At 46.6% G+C, this 24,583-nt stretch overlaps 1 protein-coding gene across 9 annotated transcripts in view; it reads left to right on the forward strand.

Moving 5' to 3' along the window:
• Window positions 1-24,583, forward strand: part of ARSG (arylsulfatase G) — a 1,970,563-nt gene that overhangs the window by 1,128,455 nt on the left and 817,525 nt on the right. For all 9 annotated transcript variants that reach the window (XM_085617295.1, XM_085617292.1, XM_085617290.1 and 6 more), the window contains one exon: window positions 3,191-3,784. In XM_085617295.1, coding sequence (XP_085473421.1) covers window positions 3,564-3,784 — 221 coding nt within the window. In that variant the 5' untranslated portion in view covers window positions 3,191-3,563. The remainder of the gene's footprint in view (window positions 1-3,190; window positions 3,785-24,583) is intronic.

Below are 24,583 nucleotides of genomic sequence, written 5' to 3' on the forward strand. Positions count from 1 at the left end.
TTTACAAATTAAGCACTGCCTGGATCCCTGTTTAGGGACTGTTAGTAACCCAAAATAATTGACACTACTATGTATGGGGTGGATTTCTGCAGGGCAACAAAAACTTGTCTTTCATGTTCGAGTGTTGGTGCATTGAACTTAATTCACTCGAGTCACCCGTGGATGGAAAAGCAAAACACTCTGATAAGTTTTCAGGTGAGAGAAATGTGAAAATTGTGGGCTTCTTAGTAAAAAATCCCTTTATTTCCTGGCACTTCATTGCAGTGTTTCTTCTTTTTTCACCACCCTCTCTTGTGAAGAGTATCTTCAACAGCCAGTTTTGCTTAAGGGACTTCACTGTAGTCAGTGTGTGGTAATGTAATATCTACTAATTGGAATTGGGTGTGCAATCAATGCTTGCAAAGCATATATATGAACTGACACTCATATGCTCAGGTAAGAATGCCATCATGCTATTGGGCTCTGGTGAAGATTGAAATATAGTCCCTATATACATCTGCCATCAAATTGTAGCATCCAAAAAGAGAATCATCAGATTTTGCATAAGTACCATGATTCCTTTTTTTAAGGAACTATTCCCAGTGTATCCCTGCAAGTTTCAAAGGTTGATACTGCATTCATTTGTTTCTTATTAAAAATATATTTTCCTTATGCAAGTCAAGTAGATATGTTTATGGCCTCTTGGTAGTGATACTCAAACGTTAAAGGGAGACAATACCTGTTTCATGGAATAGAACCAAAGCTGAGACATAGAATATGGTTTCTTTATAGTATATCTCTTGATTGTGGCCTAAAAATGTATGTTTCAGAAAGGTTTTGAAAATGCTTTGGCATTTTCTGCCCGATGTGTCAGTCTTTTCAAAAGATTTCCCTGTGTTTGGTTATTTCAAAGGAGAAATGTTTGACAGTGATCGCTTAAGGTAATTGCTCCCTAACTTTTCTTTCCCTCTAAAGACAATTGTTTCTCACACACTTCCTTTGGTGCTTACTCGAGGAGTTGCCCTATATTTTGGTCTAGGTACAATATGACACTGCAGTCTGACACAAAGAATGGGCACTGCCCAATCATTGATATTTCTTTTAAAGGAAATTGACTATATCTAACTTTCAGAATAGGGCAGGTAAAAAACAACTATAAAACAAGCCTTAAGCCCATAATACCTTAGGAAGTGGAGATTTGTGTATTGCGTAGAGGTAGGTAACCACCGGGCCTGTCTTAGCATTGGAAAGAGAAAATAGTTTACGTTTTCCCACTCCCAGTTATAGATTCTTAGTTTTTCTCTACAGTCTAATCAGATTTTTGAAGGCTTTACTTTGCCTTCGAGGGACAAAATAGTTCCAGTCACCATTCTTTCAATTATTGGATGTCATTTTATTTTCTCAGTAGTCTTAATGGAAGGGCCAAATTCCTGGACAGCAGACCAGAGGTAGAGAAGTGTAATTCACTGGTTCCGTCCCAATCTAATGTGATCCTCACAGAATTTACCACAATTTCAACAAAGGCAGTGTTTAGAAGAAGATGCGCTGAGAGATTTGGAGTGGCACCCCTCCTGTGATGTAGTACCGTGTATTACCATTGCACTGAAGATTTATGGCTCCTGATATTGACTGAAGCGAGTATCAGCCAGGGGCACACACAATTTGCAAATGGTCTAGGTCAGGATCCCCAGAGGTGCCTAAACATGTGTTAAATCCTCTCAATTGACAAGGTTGTTTGTTAAATTAAGAGACTTGCATCTTGATTTCTACCCATGTAGATCATTGATTTTTCAGTGCCAGTGGCACTCACAGGTCTGTGCGCTACTACTAGTACAGAGTGTACCCACTAGACCTACAGGGGACCCCAATCTAGGGTCATGGTGGCATCGAACCATAAGTCGTTGAAAAATAAGTCTAACTGTTCGAACTTTCTTCCTGGTAGAAGAGGAGGAAGCTAGTATTCCTCTTAGAAAATTGCAGGAACAGGTAATTCATAAAGCCCTGGCAAGTTCAGTCAATGCGAGAGTTGTGCTGTGGTTGAGAAAGGAATATTGTGTTACTTAAGCAACGTACATTCAGCAGACTCTGAGGTATAAACTCTATACCAGCCTCAAGTAGGGTATGCTTAGGCTCTGTCATTTGGAACTGATGGCACCTGTAATTTTAATGGTCAGGCTTAGAGTAGCAAAGATATTTAAGGGGGAGATAACTCATTGGTCCTTATTGACCCAGAATGGAGTAGGGCTCTTGGTTTTGTCACAGGGCTTCTGACACCGCCCCAGTCAATTACACCCAGGGGGGCATATTAATTAGAAAATGACGCAGCGTGGCGCTGCAAGCCATCTTGCTGCACCAAGCTGCGTCATTAGGAAAGTGCTGGGATGAGTCGTATTTACAGAAATACGACGCATCCCTGTGCTTTCCTCTGCGCTGGCACACAATTGGCAGCTTAGCGCTAATGCCGGCACCCTTGATCCAGGGTGCAAGAGTGCTTGCGTTGTAGGGATGATTGTTTTTGGCAGAAAGGGACACCTTCCTGTACAAAAACAATCATTAATGATATTGTCTATATGTGCTGCATAATGCAGCACCCTGTAGGAGCTAAAAATGAGGAGAAATAAAGGTATTCTCCTTGTTGCGTAAGAATCTGACTCATACCCAGATTTACGAAAACTTGTAAATCATTGAATGCAACAAAATCCATGGATGTTGCTTGGAAACACCTACAGTAACACCCATGGGTAACACCCATGAAACACCCCTTTCACGCAGAGTAATGCGTGAAAGGGAGCCATATTTACAAGGCTATGAAAAGCCACGCAGGGTGGCTTTATCTGGCCTGGTAAATACGGCTCTGCATTGTGCACCGTCAGAGCGTCAAAAAAAATGATGCTCAGATGGCTCAGGGGCCTTGTAAATATGCCCCAGGAAGTGCTATTTCCCGTTTTGCCAAAAAACTGCAGCAGAAGGGTACATGAATCCGCGGTCAGTTTGGCGAAAAATCTGCTTTGTTATATCGACGTATTTCTTATTGACTCCTCTTCTGAACCTGTAATATACTTATGATTGGAGCGATTATTGGCTATTCACACACATTAGAAACTAAAGAGTAACCATAACGCTGGCATTGGATTTACTAGCAGATCACTTTTCATGCTGATCTGATTTGTTTATTCACAATTCCCCCTACTTTTTGTTTTTGTTTTTCCAGTGAAGGTTTCATCAACTCTTTTGTATTAATGGATCATCGAGCATGTGGAATTATCTGGACGTGGTATATGGAGTGGCACTAACATAATGGAGATCAACTACTTCAAATATATGGTGCAAATTTCTTGTTTCTGAAATTAGCGTGGTGACGAAGGGAATACATTTAGACTTAAAGAAATGGAAAAATTGACTTTCACATAGTGCCATCGATGAGACTTTTTGCCTTTTGCATTTAAGTAGCTTCTTCCAAGTCAAAACATTGTAAGGCACAGAAATGATCATGTGACTGTTTTCTTCAAAAGATTGATATGAAGACGGAACAGATGCATTATCCATCATAGGCTGCTATTGTGGAGAGCTGGTTGCTGTGCAGGATGGAGGGCCTGTCTTTGCTGTCAGCGGTTCTGGTTGCTTTTTTTATTCTCATCTTCTATCACCTTCCAAATGTGTGTTTTGAAGACCAGAAAAGACACTTCCAAAAGCCAAACTTCGTAATCATTTTAGCAGATGACATTGGATGGGGTGATCTTGGGGCAAACTGGGACAAAACAAAAGACACCCCCAACCTGGATAAAATGGCCATCGAAGGAATGCGGTAAGTCAATTATGAGCGTGCTTTAGACTCCTTGTAAGGTTGCTGAAAGTGAATATTAATAAACTTTGTGATTGCATCTAGAATTTTAGGACTCTGAAGTAATCAAAAGAAGCCACTCATAGCTCTATAGAATTTCTAGACCCATAATTAAACGCAAGTTAATAAAGTTTGAACACCTAAAAAAGCAAAGTATATATTCGAAAAGTTTAAAACTTAGTAAATGTGAAGAAATATGAAAACAAGGGGTATAACTTGCGTAGGTATCCTTATGTTGATTTGTGAGTGCAGTACACGTAGAGCAAACAGAATCTATTAAGATTGGTGACCTCAGTTGAAGCACTGGCATGCCTCAATTAAAACTGAACTTGCATTAGGAGCAAAAAACAAAAGCCGATATGCCATATTTTAAGCATATTGCTTTGCCTTTTGAAAATAAAACACATTTTGAAATGCGCCAACCTTTTGATTGAATTTCAAATTTCTATATTTGTTTTTATTTGTGAATTAAATATAATATTTAGTAATTTGTGTATTTTTTTAATGTATATTTATGTATTGTTATGTGTTGTTTTGAAGTTAAAATCATAGAAATTGCTCTGGCCATGATCCATGGCTTAATGGGGGTATATAGAGGGGCAACCTTGAAGAACCACCACACTATACACAAATGGCAGAAGACCATGGCAGTCCAGAAAGTAAGTTGATGTATTAGAAAACTATTACTAGAGGTGAAAAAATCAGTTTAGAAGTAGTCACATTGAGATCTTTGTGACTCTGGAAGAGAGACAAGGGCACAACTTAATAAAAAAATTTAAAAGAACATTTAGGGCCATATGACATCAAGGAGCGGCTCCTACGCTATGGCGGAGGAGTGTCGTCTTACCCTGCCAGCACCCTCCAAAACATGAAAAATAAAACGATAAAATAGGTTTAAAACCTGTTTCATTATTGTTTTATTTTTCTTGTGCCGAGTCTTGGGGGGCGGGCCCACAGTGACAACAGGCACTGAGGGGAGTGGTAGTGCACTGCCTTCCCTGCGCATGTGGGTTTGGAGAGAGCAGTCTTAGGCCAGCCACCCCACCTGCGCAGTAAAGCAAGTGCAGCAGTACGAGAATTAATTTTAGATTTTACATTTTTAAGTAGCATTAGACATGATACAAATTCATCACAGTTAATAATATAATAAGATCACTTTATCATACATTTTTCAAAACAAGAAAAACTGTTTTAGCTGCAAGAACAGCGCAACTTGCAATCGTGGGAAACGCTCGGAAGCGGTTGCTTTCTTAATGTTAATGCCACCTCACAACCGGCCCAGTGAGATCCCACCTGAGTAACCTCATTCATAGACAAGCCATGAAAGATGATAGTTCATTTTGCACATGTTGTTGTTAGGGAACACAGAGTTAAAACCTTGATTGCAATTCAGAAATGTTTATCTTCCTCATCTGATCAAAAACGTTGAGCAGTACACCCTTATATAAAATATAGCTATATTTCTTTACAATAGCATTCAATATAAAATAAAGCTTTTAAAGAACATAGTGCCAAAGAGGTGGATAGGGTTTATCAGAAGCAAAGAAGTGTAGTTGGATGGAAACACAGGATTCAAAGCAGAGGGAAAGTGAAGTGGTTACAATTTACTGAGGAAAGAGGAAAGAACAGAGAAAGCGTGTTGATGGTGAGTTAAACACATAAACTGGAGATAGATTTAAGAAACATGGGATAGGCTAGGTATTCTCTTCTGTGAACTCCCCAATCTGCGCTGTGGCAATAAAATGGTGGAAGCTGTGCACCATTTGGTAGTAAAGGGGTAATGTAGACTGAGAAGTAAAGGAGCAGTAATACTCTGTTACTTACTAGGAGCAGTGAGCAGATGGGCAACGTGTAATGTGATTTAGGACATAAATATGGTTTCCTTTATTGATATTAGAAACTTATCCTGCAATGGTTTAAAGTCTGAAAGGAAAGGATGCACTACTCTCAATTATGAGTGATGAAAAGCCATTGATAGCTTTATTACAAGAGCCACATTCCATTTTCAGTGAGGAAGTAGTTGAAAATAGGTTAGACTTCCAAGGAAGTACATGAGCAAGAAAGTCAGATATCTATTGCCCATAATTTTCGCATAGCTGTGAGCGAGAGGCCGGGAATGGCGTGTGGTGGTGGGACAGGATTGACACCTGGTCTCCCTATACAGCGATGATGTATTGATCTGCTTACAAGATCACGGGTGGGTACTGCCTGCCATCTTTGATCTCCTAGACCTATTTGGTGAAATGTTGGGTTAACTGTGGGAAGTCCTGTCTTTTCCGCTTACGCAGAGTGGAATGTGCTGCCATGTAGGAACTGGAGCCCGACTGCCTACCCTCCTGGAACCTCGAGATATTTAAATACCTTGGTGTCAATGTGTACCACACCGATAAGTATCTCCTAGATAGTAATCACAGCAGGACCCTGGCGTCGCTTCATCAGTCCCTGAGCTTCTGGACATGCCTGCCCTTGTTGCCTATGGGCCAGGCTTCAATGGCCAAAATTATAATACTCCTGCGGCTTATATTTTTTTGTTGTAATGACGATGGAGCCAACTAGGGCATTCTTCGGGGGATCTGCGAGGGTTGATATCTGAACTAATATGGGGCAAGACTCGTAAGCGTGTGTCCATTTGGACACTCCAGTGCCCGCTGATGGAGGGTGACTTGGGAGTACCTGACCTCAAGCTCTATTTCACGGTGGCACAGCTGCAATGGCCCGTGCACTGGCTGAGGGTTGACTCAATAGGAGAGAGTAGGGTTATCCGGGAGGAGCTAGGCAACATCTGAGTCTTGGACTCGTTTCTGAAGCCTGGGGGCACACCCAATCAATCAGTCAATCAATCAATCAGAGGTTTATATAGCGCACTACTCACCTGTAAGGATCTAAAGGTGCTAGGGGGGTGAGGGGGTGGCAGCTCCGGATCAGCCGAAGAGCCAGGTCTTGAGGTCCTTCCTGAAGGCTGGCAGGGTTGGTGAGCATCTGGTGTTCACTGGGAGCTCGTTCCAGGTCTTGGCTGCGATGTAGGAGAAAGCTCTCCCACCCGTTCTGTTTCTGCAGATGCGGGGGACCTCTGCCAGGGCGAGGTCGGTGGAGCAGAGGTTCCTCTTGGGTACGTGGAATGATACTCTCTCGTTGAGGTATTTGGGTCCGATGTTGTAGAGGGATTTGTAGGCGTGGGTGAGGAGTTTGAAGGTGATCCTTTTCTCGACGGGGAGCCAGTGGAGGTCTCGCAGGTGTTGGGTAATGTGTTCCTGACGCGGAGTTCCGAGGACGAGTCTGGCAGCGGCGTTCTGGATGGTCTGGAGTCTGTGTAGTGGGGTTTTGTTGATTCTGGCGTACAGGGCGTTGCCGTAGTCCTGTCTGCTGGTTATGAGTGCATGGGTGACGGTCTTTCTGCAGTCGGGGGGGATCTACTTGAAGGTTTTGCGGAGGATGCGCAGGCAGTGGAAGCTGGTGGAGGCGACGGCGTTGATCTGGCAGTTCATGGAGAGGGAGGAGTCAAGGATGATGCCGAGGTTGCGTGCGTGGTCAGTAGGAGTAGGTGGATTTCCGAGGGCGGGGGGCCACCAGGTGTTGTGCCAGGCGGAGTTGCCGGATCTGAGGATGAGGACCTCGGTCTTCTCTGAGTTGAGCTTCAAGCAGCTGTCTTTCATCAAGGCTGCCACGTTCTTCATTCCTTCCTGGAAGCAGAGTCTGGTGTCTTCGGGATTCTTCTTGAGTGAGAGGATGAGCTGGGTGTCGTCGGCGTAGGATACAGTGCTGAGCCCATGCTGTCTGACGATGGCAGCGAGAGGGGCCATGTAGACGTTGAAGAGCATGGGGCTGAGAGATGAGCTTTGAGGTACTCCGCAGTTGATATCGATGAGTTCGGAGAGGAAGGGAGGGAGTCTGATCCTCTGGGTTCTGCCGGAGAGAAAGGATCAGATCCAGTCAAGGGCGGTTCCTTGTATCCCTGCGTCCTGAAGTCTGGCTGTAAGGGTGCGATGAGAGACGATGTAGAAGGCTGCGGAGAGGTCTAGGAGGATGAGGGCTGCGGTGTGTCCCTGGTCAAGTAGCACGCGGATGTCGTCAGTGTCGGCGAGGAAAGCGGTCTCGGTGCTGTGGTTGCTGCGGAATCCAGACTGGGAGGCATCTAGGATAGAGTTCTCTTCGATGAAGGTGGTCAGCTGGGCGCCCACGAGTCGCTCAGTGACTTTCACCACGAAAGGGAGGAGAGAGATGGGCCGGTAGTTTTTCAGGTTCTTTGGGTCGGCCGAGGGTTTCTTAAGGAGGGGTTTTACCTCCGCTCGTTTCCAGTCGTCTGGGAAGATGCCGGGCATGAGGGAGGCGTTGATGGTCCGTCCCAGTTCGGTTGCGGCAGCGGCCCTGTGGAATATGTGCGGTTGGCAGGGGTCCTTGGGGGCTTCTGAGTGAGTTTTCTGCCTGGTAGTAGTGGTGTGTTCGACCGTAGCGGGATCCCAGGTCATGATGGTTGGCCTATCGGCAGCATTGGGGGGGGGGGAGGTGTTGTCAGGCGTAGGTTAGTTGAAGTTGTCGTAGAGGGCCTTGACCTTCAGGTGGAAGTATGAGCTGAGCTTGTCGCAGAGTTGCTGGGAAGGTGTGACATCCGTCGGCTCGCTGGGGGGCTTTGTGAACTGCTGTATGACGTTGAACAGTTCCTTGGTGTTGGTCGCGTTGGTCTGGACTGTGTCTCTTATGAAGGTCCGTTTGGTGTCCCTTATGCGCTGGTGATATTCCTTCAGGGCGCTCCTGTGGTTTTTCCGTGCTTCCGTTGTTTTCTGGATTTGTCAGGATTTCTCTAGGCGTCTGCAAGACTGTCTGGCTTCCTGAAGCTCAGTGGTGAACCAAGCGGCCTTCAGCGGGCGTTGTTTGGCAGGGTGACGGATGGGTGCGAGTTTGTTGGCGCAGCGGGAGATTCAGCGGTGAAGTTCTGTGGCTGCGGAGTTGGTGTCGGTCGTGGTGCTGGGGGGTCTTGGAGGAGGGTGGTGAAGAGGAGTTCTTCTGTGACCTTGCTCCAGTTTCTTTGTGGCCGGCGTTACGGGGGCCTTGAGCAGATTGGCACGTGCCGCCAAACTCTCCTGGAATAGATATACCTAACCCCAGCGCGGGCAGATACCCTATGCTCCACAGACACTGTTTTGGAGCATGCCTGGGATGAGAGTCCTGCTGGGGGCACACGATTAAGCACCATCGTGAGAAGCGAAGGTGTCCTGCATAGGAGACTTATACAAAAATTGTGGCTTGCGATTCTTTCAGGAATTGCAGGATATATATGGTCTGAGGGCTGTCTTATTTCTGGCCTACAGTGCGCTCATTTTAGAGATCAGAAAAACTTGGGCAGTGGAATAGGAGGAGCCAACTTTCAACACAGGCTGCAGAGCATTTTGACACACAATTTAGGTCAAAAGACAATCACGATGCTATACACGGGCTTACAGGCCACTGATGCAGACCACGAACTGTGTAGTTAGCCCCGATGGGAAGAATGCCTTGGGGTAGCAAGGACAACAAAGCAATGGGGGGGGGGTAGCGCTAGAACAGGTGAAGCAAATTTCCCGCAATGCCTGCCTAAAGTTTAATTACCTACACAATACTTATCTTACACTACTCCAGCTCTACAAGATGTTCCAGGGGGTGGCCCTAATATGCCCCCACTGTGGCCACCCCAATGCAACTTTTTTACATGTGGTATGGGAATGTCCAGCATTGGTGCAGATCTGGCTACAGGTGATAGAGCATATCTCTTTAGTGTTTGATATATAACTGTCGCTCAACCCCTGTTATGCATTTTGGGAATCACCAAGTGGACAGAATGCACCAAACACTACATGAAACTGGTAGACATGTTGACGGTCCTCTTCAAACTCTTGATATCAATGTTTTGGAAGGCAGCACAGCCACCCTCGATAGGATGCTGGCTCCGGGTGGTACATAAATGGGTGGCCGCTGAGGCTGACACCATGTCTCATGATCTGCAGCTCCGAGGAGCGGGGGGTGTTGCTACAATCTGGGACACATATGAGCTTAGACAGCTGAGGGTCTGAGATTGACACCAGCCCTGAAGGTGAACCCCTTAGAAGGATTAAATAGTACAGACTCGCTTACCTGTCACTTAGCGGGTGCCCCGGTTGACCGAATGGCGCTGCACCCCAATCCCCATATATGCAGTTGCTCCTGCTGCTTTTTCTTTTTTTGTGTATATAATGATTTTACGACCGTGCTGCTGATGACGCCCCTGGATTATTGTTTAACAGTTTAGGTTGTAACCACTTTAAAATTTACTTTTTGTTTCTTTCTATTTGACATCACTCTGGGGAATGTATTGACCTTGCTCACTTCCTTTGTTATGGTGTTGAAAATGCAGGTCTACATGTGCACCATTTGCCTCCCCATACTGCTCAATGTTATACTGTCGCATTAATGTACTTATTGTCACCCTATATGCTGGTACATATACTGACACAAAATTGTGATTCGTTTATTTTTTGCGATATCACAAAATGTGAATAAAGAATTATTTTTTTTGTAAGCAAGAAAGTCAGATTACAGAAGCTGCGTTATTTATGATTAGAAATCTGGAACTCAGTTTATCAGAAGTATAGATGATTTAAGAGGAAGATTGGCAAAAGTCCAGATTGCGTTTGAACAGAAAAATGTAACGGTGGAGGTTACAACATAGCCAGGAGACAGTTGATCTATTAACCTAGTTTCACTAAGGTATTGTCCATGTTAACAGGCCTTGTATGATGGGGAGAAATTTCAATATTCATACGAAACAAGAAAAGGATGAGTGTAACAACGAAGTTTATTAAAATAATTCAATAATATCTGCTGGCAGGTGAAGACATTTATAGAAGAATTCTAGCTTTGGAAAGCCTGATGTGAAAACAATTCATAATGAAAAACTTTTTCTTTTTCCTCCTATACATAAAACCTACATATGGATAGACCTGCTTCTGGTTATCAGGGAGATTGTGGCCTCTAAAGGCTGTAGAAAGCACACCAACTTCTAAATAGGAACTAGTATAGGTTTTCCATTAACATGTGTGACTTACAAAGGCATTGTAAGCAAAAAAAGTATCGGCATAAGGTAAAAAAATCTATGTGAATGTATAGGAGGAATACGAATTTGGTAGGAATCCAACGGATTAAATGCAAAATACAAAGACACTATATTAACATTGTGAGGTATTTAAAGGGATACAAGCTTAAAACAAATATGTTTGGAGGAACATGAAAAGTAAAATGACTTAGATTCACTAAAGTAAATATAAAAAAATCTTAAAATGAGAAATTGGGCGGCCCAAGATGCTGTTCCTTTTATTACGCAAAGCTATGTCAAATGTTTTGTACCCAATTTAAGTGGGAGGTACTCTGGACAGTGCTGGCATCTAAATATTGGCATATGGATAAGAGTTTTCATCTTGTTTTGCAATAACTGCCACTTTTTTTAAATTCACCCAGGTTTTGTTTCTGTTACAATACTCGCATAAATAACGAGTTTATTGTTTTGGGAAGTTTTCATTTTATTTTCAAAACATATTCATACCATGCTGGGGCAAAAGTTTTACAAATTATGAAAGTGTTCGCAAAACCCTGACAACTGTACATTGAAAGAGGTGGACTCACACGCTGATTTGCACTATCATTAAACTAGTTGACTGAGACCTGTCCAGACATTGACTGAAAGCGTGAGAGTCTGCCTAGGAAGTCTCAAGGATTTGCACCCCACCTGACCTAGAATAAACCCCAAGTATAATCACTTCATCTCCATCATGAGGATCGACCAAATACCGGAGACACCAAAGGATGCATTTGCTGGTGATTCTGCACTCTCAACTTGACATGCCCTTCTGTTAATTTGTCCTAGAGTCTGGTGGTGGCACCTGCACCATAACCCAGCAGCATACAGGCTGTATGGGTTTGAAAAAGATTTTACAATCACATAGAATTTGTTAGGTAATGTAAGCTGTTTACCTATTTGCACCCTTGTGATACGTTAGGTTGCCTGATCACCCCAAACTTTGAATCTTAAGTATTGTTGTATATGACATGCTGTCCCTGTGTTATACATTTTACAAGTCTAAGTGTGACCTAAGCCTATACCGGGTTATCTCTGCTCCTAGTGGCTGCCGCCTTGTCTAGCAGATGCCACAATCCTGTGAGAGCCCCAACACTTAAATTGATGACCACAACCTTAATTAAATAGGGGTATCTGAAGCACAGGGCCCAGTGGGATATTCATTACCTTAGTCAAGGGAACTTTTACCACATGCTTAATGCTCTATGTCCTTAAATAGAATGCCACTAATTTATGAAGGACCAAGTGGATTAAAAAAAAAAAGGATAGTAGACACATCTTCAACTGGTATTGGTAAAATGCCCTGGTTTTTAATTTTTTTTTTTTATAAACCTTTTTTATTGGCATTTATGTAATAGTACATACAACAACACATCTGGTAATGCGAGTGATATAGACATGCAAGCAAGAGTGCACAATCGTGCCTTATGTGGACGTCTGAGCGTGTAAACCTAGGGTATGTAGGCCCCCACTCAGTCTTTGAGCTGGCGACAGTCCCCCGAGGCCTGTGTCGAAGTATACCCAACCAGCTTGCGTGGTGGTCGCTGCGCCTTGCTGGGGCTGTGGGGTGTGTCTGTTCCCCCCTTGTATTTTATCATAGGGGCTATGGAATGTCAGCCACATGTTAACCATAAACAAACTGGGGATATATAAAACTGAGGATGCACTGTGTCACAGAGGATGAGCACTACTAATCTTACGCCTGAGTGCTATACCATTGCGAGGTATGTTGCTGGGGTTACGTGGGTGCGGGGGGGGAGAGGGAGGTGGGAGCACTGATCACTGCCCATGCGAGGGCGTGATGAAGAAACAGTCGCGGTCTGCAGTTACGACCCGTCGGGCGTCCGGACCCCCTGTACATCTCCCTGAGTGGACTCATGGGCCATGGGGGCCCCAGGGGAACCAATCGTTCCCGGTCCCGCCACCGTTATTGTTTCCTGCACAAAGGAATGCAGTAGCATGGGCCAGGGCAGGGAAATTGGGTGTTTGCGAAGTCCCTGGGCTTCCTCCGCTCGGAGTAGCTCTTCCTCTGCCTTACCCCACTTTTTGACTGTGCCCACCCATGCCGCTAGGGGAGGGCCCTCCGGTGTCTTCCAATGCATAATGATGCACCGGTTGGCCAGGAGGAGCACCAAGGAAGCAAACCGCCTCTCCTAATCCCAGAACATATGTATGAACGAGGCAGTGGGCTCCAGGACCTGGGGCAAGCAAACGAGCTGTCTGGAAAATACTTCTGTAATTTTTCGGGAGTGAGGTAGGCCCTATGCAGGATGTGCAATTGTATATTCTTAAAGCGGTAATTGCGAGAGACTTTCTTGGTATGCTCAAGGGCCCTAGTCCATTCCCTGTCATGTAGTGGTCTGCAAAAGTCGGTTTCCCAGTGTTCTCTGAGGGCTGCAAGTGTGGGTTGTCCTAGAGTCCGTATGGCTTTATAGATCCAGGTGACTAAATGGCACCCTGGCCCCATCTGCAGGATCGCATGGCTTACCGGATGTGTGGGGGGTTCCGTGTCAATCACGCGCCACTGCTTGCAGCAGTCTGCTAGGAGCTGTCTATACAGTAGTCCCCTTGGAATTTCGAAGTCATCGACAAACGCTTCAAAAGTCTGCAATTGTCCCTCAAAAAACAATGCCCCCACCTTCGTCACGGCATGATCCGTCCATATTTGCAGCATTCTCTCTGTGTAATGTACCCGGCCCTTGGGGAACCCTATCAGTGGAGAAGCGGGAAGTACAGAGGCGCAGCCCGATTCATACGATGAATGCATGCCAGACAGGCGCGCGCAGTCGTCACTTGGAGGGGCTTAGTCGGCAGCGGTGCTGCCCCTGGTAACAACATACGGTGAATAGTAGGGGTTTGAATGTTCCCTGTCGTGATGATCAGTTCCCTCTGCGCCCGGCCCGCCGTCCAGCGAGACACCCACTGTAACTGGGCGGCCAAGAAATGAGCCTCAAATGATGGGGCCGCTAGCCAACCTTGGTCAAGAGACAGTTGCAGTTTTGCCAGAGCAATACGCCGGCGGCCAGAGCCCCAGATGAGGGTCCCCAGCAGGGTGTCGAGCTCACGAAATAGGGATCGTGGGGGGACTACCGGAAGATTGGAGAAGAAATATAGCAGGCGCGGAACGAGGATCATTTTTGCGACCGCTACCTTCCCTGTGACCGCCAGTGGAAGGTGTTTCCAAAAGTGGACAGAGGTGGTAAAATGCCCTGTTGCCCTGCCAAACCAGTCTGCAGCCACCAATCAGTCTTCTCAAAGTGGACTGTATCGAATTTATATTAAAAAGTATTATTTTGGTCCATCAATTTTAATATGAATTTAGTTACTTTACAAATGTGCTGACTACACTGTTTTAAATATATAGCACAGTTTTAAAAAGTAGTAGACAAATCTTTCACGGGTACTGATAAAAAGGCAGTTGCCCTGCATACCAGTCTGCTGCCACCAATTGTCAGTCTATTCAAAGTTTCATGAGTGCACTATAACCACTAAATGCGCATTAAAAAGTAGTGTTTTTTTTTTACCAATTTGAATATGCATTCAGTTTTCCTTGCATATGTGCTTATTATACAGTGTTTCACATACACATCAAAGTAAGGAGGCCTCTTCAACAGATGCTTTACATGCATATTCTCATAATGTCCTCAATATTCATTCAAATGAATTCTTGATAGAACACTGTCAATGACTGGCATATTTGCTTCAGTACTTCAATGTCTGTATCATAATCAAAAGTCAAGTTAGAGAGATAATACGACATTGAATATCACGGTATGATTGAAAGTTGCACATCTTCCATCAATAATCCCCTGTTTCCTGTAATAAAACCAGATCAGTCACATTATCTAATATTAGATTACAGACACCGGATCACAGCTACTCGCACGTTTGCAGTACAAAACACACACAGCACCATACTAATGAATAACATTGTGCGGAACACATACAAAACAACACTAGCTATCGCAAATGGATTCTTCTGTCAAAACATGGCGCCAGGACCAGGTATTTGACCTCCTTCACAGTGCTAGGCTCACAGAAGCAATCCTGCCTTTTACCCCCGGGGTATAAGAATAGCCCTGGGCTGTTTTCAGCTAGAGTAACAGAATTGCTTGAGAACTTTGGTGATCAGGCATTGTCATATGTAAATGACATTTGCTTAACAGACGATGACCTGATGGAACACTTGACCAGAGTGGACTGCATAATCTTGGGGTTCGCTCATATGAGCTATAGATTCAGTTTAAAAAAATCAGAAATTGCCTACATCAGTGTCCTATTTTTGGGATACGAGTTGTCAAGTGAAGGCAATAGCCTGGCATCCCATTGTTTAGAAAAATGTGCGCTACTCCAACATCCAACGACTCTGAAAAAGCTATAGCCCATATTAGGATTTTTACAATTTGGCAGAACATAAATTTCTGACTACACAGAACGTCTAAAAACATTCTACAACCTCATACGTCTATATTTTTTGAGTAAACATCGGACACATGAACACGTGGAAACTTTACGTTCCGTACAAGCTGATATGATAGCTTCCAAACTCTTACACACATGTGTGAATACTACTAACCTGGTGATCTGTGGACTTGTGGGTACATTAGGATACATATATGTTGCGTTCAATGAGGGGTGACACAGTACCAATTGCATGTAGATCACATCTCTATACAAATGCTGAAAGGCGTTTTGCTCCGACTGTAAAGATTCTGACTAACTTATGACTAGTATTCACATGGAACTCAATTTAGAAACAGTTTCATATTATCACAGGTATATTTTGTATTGATTTAATCAAGAGATAATGATCATGGGACAGACCACATCTACCTAGAGATAGTTTATACATAGATGAAGAACCAGAACAAATTCTTTCAACTTAATTCAGAGGACTCAAGTTTTTTACTCGATTGTGATGCACAAAGAAATTTATGGCTGATGAGGCCCAAAAGCGACGGTTCGCATTGCTGCAGTTGCGATAACTCGTTCCAGTACAAGAATAGACAGACATGGTTGCTGTCAATGCTGCAAGCAATGACACACACCTGCTGAAAGGCTTTCCACTCAAGTACTCCTATAAATGAGATGCTCAAAACCTATTGTATGCTCAGATTCTTGGAGTGGTAATACAGAGTAATACCAAACAGTGATCGCAGACGGATTAATTCTGGCTGCTCATGAGTTTCTGGCTTCGACACATGCGGGGGTGACTGCTACAATTTCTCTATTGCAGCAACGCTATTGGTAGCCAGGTCTATACTTTGTCCCGAGATGTGACATCTGTCAACAGATGAAGGGTTCCACCGTAGCGCGCCCACCCCAGACACCTCTTTTGATTTCAAACAAGCCTCTGGCTTGTGTGTATTTGGACAACTGTGGCCCCTTAGCATTTGACAGGGCATACAAGTAAATCTTGGTGGCAGTGGATTCCGGGTCTCGATTCCTGTGGGGTGGGGCCACAGAGATCAGCTGACACCCGAACTGTTATAATGGATCTGCGAGTCTTCATCAACATATCCGCATTTGGTATACTACATTCCGACCAGGGTCTGGCGTTTAGCTTTCAAGCTTACAAAGAGGCCATGGAAAGTATGGGTATGACCCTGCGGTTCTCATCTCTGTACCATCCAGAGTGAAATGCAGTCGTTGAGATGAAAATTCAAGACTTAAATTAGTCTTTAATAGCAAGTTTATTAGGCTGAGGCCGCTGTTGGGTCCATCACCTATATGGGGTCCAGAGGGCCCTGAATAATATGCCAAGAACGTCCCTGGGTGGTTGTACTCCTTATGAGATCCTGTTTAGGGTTAGGATGTGGGTCTGCAACCTCGATAATGCCAATACAATGGCGGCGGAAACACTATTTGACATCAATGAACGTTTGGCAGTTTTACAGCAACTGAACGATTTTCTGGGACGAACAAAGCAACGTCCAAGTACAACGCCCCACCACTGGAGAAGTGAAGGTTGTTCCGGAAAGGAACCGGCAGGACCCTAAAGATCGGGGATCCGGTCAGGGAAAAGATTCTGGACAAAAAGGAGTTTGGGCCATCTTTCAGAGTGCCTATGCCTGTCCTGGCTATTGAAGGTACACAAACTGTACTTCTTCTGTCCCATTCAGGACGCAGAGACAAAAGGTTTTTCTCCATCGATCCTGGGTAGCTACCAATCTCCTCTTGCTGCCACTCAGGAAGTTCAGATGGAAGCTTTAATTACAAACAAAACCTGTTTTTTTTAACATGAGACATCTACAAACAACAATGAGGTATGCCTTCTACCCGTTTCAAAACAAGGACTACTGTGTAGTCTACAAGTACAGAAACACAGATTTCAATTCGGAATCCAGAGAAGAACAAGACCTACGTCAATAGACCAATTCGAACCAGTCTGCAGAGCTGCCCAAGATAGACCAGATGGCGTCTGGATACTTTATCCACTTTGATGACTTCTCCTCCGACGTATGGAAGGTTCAACTGCCCTCACCTGCCTTTCGATATGAAGGTGCATGTCTTGTATCATTGGTTGAAAAGAACAGACCGTGTTTGAGCATGCTTACACCTTTGGATTACAATTACATAACTTTTCTTAATACTTTGGATTGGTTTCGTGACTGTGTTCTTCCTGCTCTTGAATGGATATTTTGTCTCAGAATGCTCTGCGGTAGACAGCGTAATTTGGTCCTAAAACTACGCGCATTATCACATCGTAAACAAAGAGACTTGTTCCTGGTGAATATTTCAGCTGTCCCAGTTCCGGATGGGATTGTGTGGGACAAGGTATTGTTTGATGCGTACAGTCCCACTGAACTGTTAAAAATTCCACATTTGTTTAAAATTTTGTTGAATGACAGTATAACTCCCAGCACCATTTCTAACGATTGGGATATTCATGCTGCATACGAAATGTTAAAAGATCTAGAACATTCAACTGTGTTCTCTTCTGTTGAGTTATATGATGGTACAGCTAACTTTGAAGAGATGTTCTATATCAATATTACAGTAATCATTTTCTGCATAAAGCTAGTACACCTCATGAAGTCTTTAACTTTACTCAATGGGAACATTGCCCTACACCACCAAAGGGTAGTTCACAGGAGTCTGCACAAAAGTTTGATTATTTTTCATGTTATGACACATTCAACCCAGCCTTATTATATTACAGGCTTTCACCATCACTTGCAGTTAACAAAAATGTTAACTGACACTGACACTAAGCTGATATATTCTGCTTCCTTTCTTTCCCAACTCTCTGTACATGGTTTTGACTTTTGGTGGGATACCCTAGATGTAAACTCTATCTGGGGGACTAAGGATTGGCTGGTTCAGGTAACTGAGGCTTTATTTAGGACCAGCTTAATACCACAGCAAATGATTTTCCTGAACAACACTATGCAACAGACTGCGTATCTTGGCCTGGCCAAGATAAAATATTTGAACACATCACAGGCTCCCACCCTTACATGCTTTGACAACTGGTTGCAATTAACACCCTATGATGAACACAACATTGCTGCCTAAAAGCAGGAATAACTCATTAGATCCCAATGATAAGGGATGGTTCATAAGCCCATTGGATACTAACAAATGTCATGACAGATTCCTTGTTAACAATAGGGAATTCGAGGAGGAGCCTAGCGCGTGATCAAGATGGCCGCGTGAGCTCAGAGCTCCCGAGACCCTCGCTCCCTCCGGCAAATATCCTGTGAAGAATCCTGTTTTTAACACCTGGAATATTGGAGGCGAGCCGTTGCTGAGGTGATCGTCGCTGTCCGGACTGAAATCGCCCACCGGAGGCCGAAGTTGTGCCACACGGAAGCTTGAGGCCTACTCCCCGACAGATGCCCGGGGCTTGCGCTGGCATGGTGCCCGAGCACTAATTGAACAACAGCGGCTGTGTGAGGGGCGAGCCATCGGAAGGACGGTGCCATCACTTTCGCTTTCGCTTTCCTGTTTTCATCGCGCCCTGGCCTGGGAGTGAGTCGTGCCGGTCACTTGTTGCATTGTCGTCTTCCCTGGATGAGCAAGGGGACTGTTTCTGCAGCAGATCACGATGTCGGCCAAATCGGAAGCCGAAAAACAGAAGCCCAAGAATACCAGGCGGGGAGGATACACCCAAACCAACAACATGGATCGTTATGCCCAGCAGAAGGGGTCGCCGGGCGGATCGGGACGGCCACTGGAAGCCTTGAAAGATGGTTTGCCCCCCGCCACGGAACCAACCCTGCAGGATATCATGGGGGCCATCGAGGGGATGCAGTCCTCTATCGGGCAGCAATTCGAGACCCTGGCACATAAAGTGGACACAATTTCGATCGACGTCAACTTGATTCGGGCAGATCTGGGGAAAACCAATGAACGGGTTCCATCTTTGGACCTTAAAACCTCTGGCCTCATGGGAGATGTCTCTGATCTGCAGCTGGATGTCCGTAACTTGAGGACCGCAAACGACCTCTTTGCCCGAAGGCTGGAGGACTTTGAAGGCCGGGCACGGCGCAATAACGTGCGCATCATTGGGGTCCCGGAAAACTCGGAGGAACAGTCGGTGGACCTGTTCGTGGAGGACTTGGTGGTAAACCATCTGGCGCCCAAAGGCCTCAGTAAGTTCTTTACTGTTGAACGGGCCCACAGAGTCCCTGGCGGGAGGCCCAAGGTGGGGGCCCCTCCGAGACCGATTGTCGCCAGGATCTTTAATTTCAGGGACCGCGACGCCATTCTACAAGCATCACGAGTGTCCGGCCCGATGACTTTCCAGAACACCACAGTGAGTTTTTATCCTGACTTTACCCAGGTGGTGCAGAAGCACAGGCAGAACTTTCTGGCGGTTAAGAGAAGGCTAAGAGGGATGGGACTGAAGTACGCCATGCTCTTCCCGGCCAGGTTGCGTGTGGTGTATGAAGAGCGGACTTTCTTTTTTGAATCACCGGACATGGTCGGAGACTGGCTGGACACATTGCCCCAACGACGGACTAGCGGGGAGCATGCTGGTGGAGCAGAAGGTGGCCGTGATGAACAAGAGTGAGGACTCTGGTGCTAGATCATTTTGACTTTGCCCAGGACAGTGATTCACAGTTTTCGGTCTCTCCGGGAGGGTAGTAGCCCGGGGGGCGGCGGGGGTATGAAGGGAGCTTTTTCCTCCTCTGGGGTTCTTTTTGTAGACTAGTCTTAGAATAGGGCGACAGGCACACTGCAAGTTGGGGGGGCTTTTTAAGCTTACGCAGAGGTGCAGGGTGGGGGGTGGAATGGGGTTGTTGAGGTGGTTGTTGTTGGTTTTTGTTTTGCAAGGCGTAGTGATGCAAGCTTCTGTAGCTCGAGTGCGGTTCTACGGGGGGGGGGTGGAGGTCTCCTTACATTTCGGGATGGGGGGTAGGGGCTTAAAGATACTCAGTTGGAATGTTAACGGCTTAGGGGATCGTATTAAGCGAGGGATTGTCCTGCAATTTCTGAAGCGATGCTCCCCTGATATAGTTTTATAGCAAGAGACGCACTTGATAGGTAACACGTGCTACGCACTCAACAGGAAGGGCTACAAATTTGTTGCACACTCGGGGTTTTCCTCGGGCTCTAGAGGGGCTGGAATACTTGTTAGGGCCTCGCTGCCGTTTGAGGTTGACTCCACCACTGTTGATGACAGGGGGCGATTTGCGGCTGTGGCGGGGAGGTGGGAGGGCAGGACGCTGGTCTTGGTTTCTGTTTATGTCCCTCCTGCGCTGCAGCCCTCCACATTTGCGGACCTGGGGAGGGCTCTGTTGGATCTCCCAGAGGGAATGTTGGTGGTGGGTGGTGATTTTAACGCGGTTGGCTCTGGAGTGCTTGATAGGCACCCGCCAAGAAGCTCTGGGGGGGGCACAGAAGTGGCTTTCAGACTTCGTGGATACCCTTGGTCTGGTTGACTGTTGGAGACTGCTGCATCCCACTCAGCGGCAGTACACCTTCCACTCCGGGGCGCATGGCAGTCTCTCTAGAATTGATTATGTGCTTACTTTGGCTGCACACGCCTCCTTTGTGTCCGAGGCTAGGCACATGGCTAGGGGTATTTCCGACCACTCGCCGGTGTGGATCTATATGGATGTTGGTCGAGGAGTGGTGGGCAGGGTGGCTCCGATTAACCCCTGGTATCTCCGTGACCCTAGGACTCGTAGCACGGTGCTGAAGGCGGTCGATCTCTACTTCCAGGAAAATCTAGGCTCGGTTACGTCTGCGGTGTCTTTGTGGGAAGCGTTTAAAACGGTGCTGAGAGGAGAGGCCCTTTCCTTGATAGCGGCGGCCAAACGTCGGAGGGATGCGGAGGTCGCACAGATCGAGGCGGAGATGGCGGCTCTAGAGTTGGTTTTGGAGGAGGAGGTTACGGCAGCAACGCTGCACAAATTGAGCCTTAAGCAGTCGGAGTATAAGGCCCTGGTGACGAATGCGGCCAAAGCCCTGAGTAGGGAGCAGCAGGGGCGACTGTACGATGTTGGGGACAAGGCCGGGAAATTAATAGCGTGGCTGGATAAAAAAGAGCGGGTTAATCGTGTGGTGCCAGAACTAGCAACAGAGGGTGGCGTTATTGTCACTGAGCCGGATGGCATAGTCCAGTGCTTCGCAGATTATTTCCGCACGGTCTATACCTCTGTGTCGGACAGGCCGGTGGAGGACTCGTGTGAACTTCTGCGCGATCTGGCTCTGCCTTGCCTCTCTGACATAGACAGGGAAGATCTAGACGGTGACATCACAGCTGACGAAGTCGCGGGTGCTATTCGTTCACTGCGCCCGGGCAAGGCCTCGGGCCCGAATGGCCTGCCAATTGAGTTCTATAAACTCCGGCCGGACAAGATCGCTCCACATCTGCAAGCTATGTTTGTAGAGGCGCGGGAGATGGGATGCCTTCCATTCGACCAACGCCTGGCGACAATTGTGGTCATACACAAAGACGGCAAGCCCAGGAATAAATGCAGCTCATACAGGCCGATTTCGCTACTCAATGCCGAGCCGAAAATCCTCGCTAAAATACTGGCCAACCGCTTGATCAGGGTGATCGGGGACCTGATCCACCCGGACCAATCCGGTTTCATCCCGCACCGTAACACTGCGTTGAATCTTAGGTGCATCCACGGCGTGCTCGCAAGGACGGGGAGGCTGCGGGAGTCGACCATTGTGGCTGCACTTGACGCCAAGATGGCTTTTGACACGGTAGAGTGGGCATATCTGTGGGCTGCACTTTCAAAATTCGGTTTTGGACCTGGCTTTGTTGGCTGGGTGAGACTACTGTATGAAGGACCCTTGGCTAAAGTCGCGGTCAATGGTAGGGCGTCCTGCCCGTTCGAGCTGGGGAGGGGCACCAGGCAGGGTTGTCCCCTGTCGCCGTTGTTGTTTGCCCTCGCTCTTGAACCGCTGGTGGCATGGATACGATGGCACCCGGACATAAGGGGGATCCGATGGTCACCAGATCATGAGGACCGCATTTCTCTTTATGCCGACGACATTTTGCTATACCTCACATCACCCAGGAAGTCTCTCATAGTAGTCTGTGACATTTTGACTTCTTTTGGTAGGAACTCGGGTCTCACTATTAACTGGGGGAAGTCGTATCTGTATGCCCTGAGTGGAGACGTCCCTGTTCTCCCGCGGAATTGCTCGATCCAGATCGCCCGGGAGGGCTTTTTGTATCTAGGGATCTATATCTCCACCGATCCAATTGTTCGATATGAGAGAAACCTGCTCCCTCCATTGACGCGCCTGCGGCGGGATGTGGCGGGTTGGCGGCGGTTGCCGCTTTCCCTCCTGTGCCGCGCTGTTCAAAATGATGTCTCTTCCCCGCTTTCTCTATGCCCTGCAGAATACCCTGGAGCTGGTCCCGGCCAGCTATTTTCGGGAGGTCGAGAGCCTCCAGCGCTCGTTGCTGTGGGATGGCCGACCGCGTATAGCTATTGCAAAGCTGACCCTTCCGTGGTACGACGGGGGTATCGCGCTTCCTGACATTAGAAGATATTATTGGGCCACTCAGTTGAGTGCGATTAATCATGGAGTCTACGGTCCGGCGCTGAGCCCCGGCTTCGCTATGGATCGGTGGTTGCTGCGCGGGGGTAATTACTTTAGAGCACTCTACTCCAGGTCAACGGATGGGTCCCTCACGGGGCCGACCAAGACGGCGGTGCACGTGTGGAAGGCTGTTACGAACTCGTTGGGTTGGAAGGATAGGCTTACCCGCGCTACTCCACTGTTTGACTCTGATGTGTTGGGGAAACTTTGGCACACGAAGGGGTTCGAGAAATGGGACCTGATTGGGATATCCAGAGTGGGGGACCTGCTGGTTAAGGGACGAGTGAAATCGTTTGACGAGCTACGGACGGAGTACGATCTGGAGGGTACGGAATATTTCCGGTATGCACAGGTGCGCCACGCTCTGCGGTCCGTCCTCGTCGAGGGGGAGACTGTGCCTGAGTCCTCTCCCTTGGAGGATCGGATCCTGGATGGCCATATGCCAGAGAGTACAATCTCCTTAATATACAAGAAGCTTGTTAATGTCCGGACTGACCTCCTCCTAGGGGTGCGTGATCAGTGGACTAGGGACGGCCTTGAACTGGATGATGAGGACTGGCAGTATGCCATCTCCTCTCCTAAGGAGGTCGCGATCCCGGCACGACTAAGGCTGGTACAGCTTAAGATACTTCATAGAGTCTATGTCACGGGGCCCCGACCGATTCATATGGGTTTCTCCGAGGATGGCTTATGTAAGAGGGGCTGTGGGATGGTGGGCACCTTCCTACATATCATATGGGAATGTGGTGTGATCACGGAGTTCTGGAAGCGAATTCATGTTGTGATGCAGGAGGTCACGGGCATTGCACTGCTGCCAGAGGCACGGCGCTGTCTTTTGAATGTCTGGGGTCCTACTGACTATGATGCGACGCAGACTCAATGGGTGACCCTAGGAAATATGGTGGCGAAGCGTGATATTGCGCGACTGTGGGGTTCTCAGAGACCTCCCGCTATGGAAGCATGGATGGAAAATATGGACTGGAGCATGTTTAGGGAGAAAACGGTGTATAGTGCCCGGGGGCGGCCTAAGAAATGGCATAAGATATGGGGGCGATGGAACCAGTATAGGGGTGATATATGTCTGCCCCCGGCCACTGAACCGTTAGAGGAGCAACTTTCCCCTAGCTTCACTCCCAACTTGGGACTTTTACGATGATTATATGCTAGAATGTTAACGCCTCTGCTTCTCCCTCATCCACCCGACCGGTGGCTTTGTTCTGACTTTGGAAATGGGGCCGCGCCCCCATCGGGAACTGGCACGAGTTTATTGTGTACACTGCCTTGCTTGTACTATTTACTTTAGGTTGTTTTAAAAAAAGGAACCTTTGTTTTTTCCTGTACCAGAGCTGTGGACACTTCCATGTGTTGTACTTAATTGGCTGCCGAACCTCCGGGATGTCGGCTGAATAGCTGTGTTCCAGACTGACATAAATAAAGGTTTTTTATAAAAAAAAAACAAAAAAACAAAAAAACAATAGGGAATTCAGTGCCCAAAGGCCTGTCATGCGTTATGTACAAAATGAACATTCGGGTTGGTAACAACTTACAGTGTAGAGAAGTTGTGCCTTGATTGGCTAAAAACCTGGTCACTGTCCCAGCTAAAACAGTACTTGCCCCTTTTATCTGATGACCTGGCCACAAGAAGCTGCTGAAAGGCTGCATGA

Source organism: Triturus cristatus, chromosome 7, assembly GCF_964204655.1.
Source record: "Triturus cristatus chromosome 7, aTriCri1.1, whole genome shotgun sequence".
NCBI classification, from domain to species: Eukaryota; Metazoa; Chordata; class Amphibia; order Caudata; family Salamandridae; genus Triturus; species Triturus cristatus.